Source organism: Cupressus sempervirens, chromosome 3, assembly GCF_028749045.1.
Source record: "Cupressus sempervirens isolate cs-2001-9-10 chromosome 3, ASM2874904v1, whole genome shotgun sequence".
In the NCBI taxonomy this organism is placed as follows: domain Eukaryota; kingdom Viridiplantae; phylum Streptophyta; class Pinopsida; order Cupressales; family Cupressaceae; genus Cupressus; species Cupressus sempervirens.
The window spans coordinates 865158741-865162270 of NC_143120.1; the positions used below are offsets into that span (position 1 = coordinate 865158741).

Consider the following 3530-nt stretch of genomic DNA (forward strand, 5'->3'; position numbering starts at 1 on the left):
CAACATTTTGATATCCCCTCTTTGGAGTCATGCATTTGTGATTGATATAAGACATTTCATTTAAATATTTTTGTGTTGATAATTTATAATTGGAATTTCAAATGGTATATAATGTTTTCATTTTAATTTTGTTTGTAACCCCTACCCAATCATTTTTCCTTTTATTCTTTGGAATATTCTTGTGCCTCCAATTGTTACTCCATTGCATATGCCTCTCAGCCTAATAAATAAAATATTTAAATCTAAAATAATTTAATAATGTCAATAAAATTTACTTACTCGTAAGCGTGACTTTATTCAATCTGTTCGAGACATAACTTTAGTTTGTCTTCTGTTTGTTCGATCGAAACATAACCACGTGAATTCATAAACATTAATTAAAATGTCCTGCCAACATTGGTTAATTTGTTGTTTTTTCTACTTTTGTCGTGCCGCCCCATTATCTGCGCCATCAGATTCCAAAAAAAATTCACTTTCCAAAATCAATTTTCAAAGAAGGGGCTGACTAAACTCAATCGATCCAATAGTTAAATTCGATGTTGAGATTGAATTGTAATTATCATAATGGCATAGAAATAATGAAATTAATTGTAACGTTGGCATTCATACTTTTAACAGCGTCAGAATTGTACGTCAACATCTTGACAAATCTTCTTTTGATTTTTACGCGTGCTATTCACAAATCAAGTGAACAAATCCAGAACGTAAAATTCGGACACAAAATGGAAGGAATAAATGGACGATTAACATTTGTCAAGATCTGTCAATGTTTCATGATTTCTGTCCTATTATAATAATTACAATTCAATCTCAACATATGCTTCTATCTTTTGTACAAATTGTACCATTGAATAAATTTGAAAAACATTAAAAATAAAATGGTATTTTTTCAAATTTGTACTATATAATCTTTATGATCTGTATATTAGATGATCGAAAACAATAAATTTTTTAAGAAAATTTAACTGTGTTTTCATGAATCTGAAAAAGAATCATAATCATATTTGACATTTTTTTATCTTTGGTACATTTTGTCTGGAGATTAGCCAACACGATTAAAAAAGATCATAATGTTTTGATTTTGTTGCTCCATTACATTACTTCAACCGGTAAGTACGTAAATGAACAATACAGACAATAAAGGAAGGAATAGGATTTATATTACCTCCTTGAACCAATAAGTACCTAGAACCTGTCATCAATACTTTTTGGTAGCATTTGACAAGCACAATATTTCGCAGAAAAAGGAGGCAAGATATGTTTTCACTAATAATCCATCACATCATTCAAATTGATTATTACACTTCTAATCTATTTATCCTTCTCAATTATAAATTCGACAAAGGAATTGTTTCTAGTCAGAAATACTAAGACGACATTAAATTATATCAAATATAAACGCGCAATGTATTTTCCCAACCATCGTTGTTGAAGAGGATTCTTCAATCTGAAAAATCTCTCTTACAAATCTACCTGAGTCTTTATTTAATCTTTGCTTAAGGCCTCCACTATCCTTAATTATTTCTAAAAATCTAGGCCTTCTTCAGTGTCGCTCTCATAGAGATTTATTCAATGATATTATACGTTCTATGCAATTATTATATATTCCCACACTTCTCTCCCCAAAATGTGCTCTGCTTCTCTCCTCCTCTCTCTCACTTCGCTGCGATGGAAATTATTCTGCATTGTTTTGCTCTCTGCCTCACTTTCTCTTCAATCTGCACTTTCAATTATCCCCAATGTGCTCTGCCTTCCAATGTAGTCAACTATTATGTGAGTGAATGTAACATGCATGCCCATTCTCCATTGCTTCCTCAAAGATATGATGTATTTCTGAACCATCGTGGGGCAGATGTGAAAGAATCTGTCGCCAGCCTCATCTTTCACAATCTTCACAACAAGGGATTCAATGTGTTTCTTGACAAGAATTCAATTGAAGTTGGAGAATACATACCTGGAGCAATAGAAGAAGCTATTTACTCGTCGAATGTGCATCTTGTCATCTTTTCTGCTAATTATGCAGAGTCGGTTTGGTGCTTGAAGGAGCTTGAGATGATACTGAAAACAGGGGCTCCCATAATACCATTATTTTATGGGGTTCAGCCTTCAGAGCTCCGAATGAAAGATGAGAAGAGTTTGTATTCTCGAGCCTTCCAAAAGCATGAACACACTCGAAATTTTGAGCCACATGTTCTTCAGGAATGGAAGAAGGCGCTTCATCAAGTTTCATACATTAAGGGTTACTTTTTTAGAGGGTAATTTTATTTTATGTTTGGATCATCATATATGTTTATTTAATTTTGTTATTATTATTCATTGTTAATAATTTGTTGATATTTATATTCTCATTTTATGTGTTACAGAGATCAAGGGGAGCTATTGGAGCAGATTGCTATGAATGTAGCAGAACTTCTGGATAAGCTTAGATTTCAACCAAAATAAACAACTACCAACTTAAAAGAAAAATATTGTCCCCATCTACAATTGGAGATATGATAAGTGTTGATATTTTATGATATTTGGTTGTCTAGAAATGTAAAATTATTTGATATCTCTAATATTGTGCTAGATTCTCAACAATCGTAAAAAAATTTTTATTGAATAAATATACATTTTCTTATATTAATCTAATTAATGTTAATGAAATACTATCTAGCTTTATTCTTAACTTATCATGTCTATTTATTCTATTATAAACTTTAGCAATTTGCTAATTCTTCTCTTGCAAAAATAATTTTTTTTGACTTCCATATCTGTGATTAGTTATATTTTAATCATGAAATTGGGATAAGGTAATGTGTTCATTTTGAGTGATCAATTAAAAAATAGATCATTTGGGTTAAATTGATTTAAATATATATATTTTTAAGTGTTGCATTTGAATGATGTGGAAAAATGGAATGGGATTGATTATGTGTTTTTACCATATTTATTTAATTGTCCATAAATAGTCAGGTTAACTTTTTAAAAATCCACATCACAAGCAATAAAGAGGAATTAGATGGGATTTGAGGAATTAAATGATTATTGTGTTTTTTTTTCATAACAAAGGTGCCAAAGCTGAGATTTTTCCTTCTAAAATACATTTTTAACAAATACATAATATTCCCTAGTTTCTAAACTATGAAAGCTCTTTAAAAAACTGGAAAATATTATGATGGTCAAACCATACAAAAAATGATTCATATTTTTTGTTGAAAATACAGTATAGTTGTTTTTGTGCACTCAACAAAACATATAGTTATATTTAGTATTTAAAAAAACCCTTTAGTATGATGATAAGATAAGAGTGAGATCTAGAAGTTGTATATTTTTTTTACTATTTTCTTATGAATAATTTTTTTCTATGAATTTTTGAAGTGACCCCATCCTAAAATTTTGGTACCTATTTTTGCGTTGGACATGAATTGTATCAAAATAATCTAAAATCAACAATTAAGAAAATAAAAAATTATAGAATCAAGTGTAGCAAAATAATATATAATTTATTTTCCATTTGGTTAAGTTGATTAGAAGTTATTTTTAAAATG

At 29.5% G+C, this 3530-nt stretch overlaps 1 protein-coding gene across 1 annotated transcript; it reads left to right on the forward strand.

Annotated features, from left to right (window-relative positions):
- Positions 1–1668: 1668 nt before the first annotated feature.
- Positions 1669–2442, forward strand: LOC149569512 (toll/interleukin-1 receptor-like protein). The gene is made up of 2 exons (XM_089816935.1): positions 1669–2255; positions 2364–2442. Exons 1-2 carry the CDS (start codon positions 1669–1671, stop codon positions 2440–2442), a joined length of 666 nt encoding a protein of 221 aa, XP_089673061.1.
- The last annotated feature ends 1088 nt before the right edge of the window (positions 2443–3530 follow it).

Coding starts and splice junctions, on each gene's coding strand:
- LOC149569512 (XM_089816935.1), top strand. CDS start 1,669: ATGGAAATTATTCTGCATTGTTTTGCTCTCTGCCTCACTTTCTCTTCA. Junction 2,256..2,363: donor AAGGGTTACTTTTTTAGAGG/GTAATTTTATTT, acceptor TATGTGTTACAG/AGATCAAGGGGAGCTATTGG.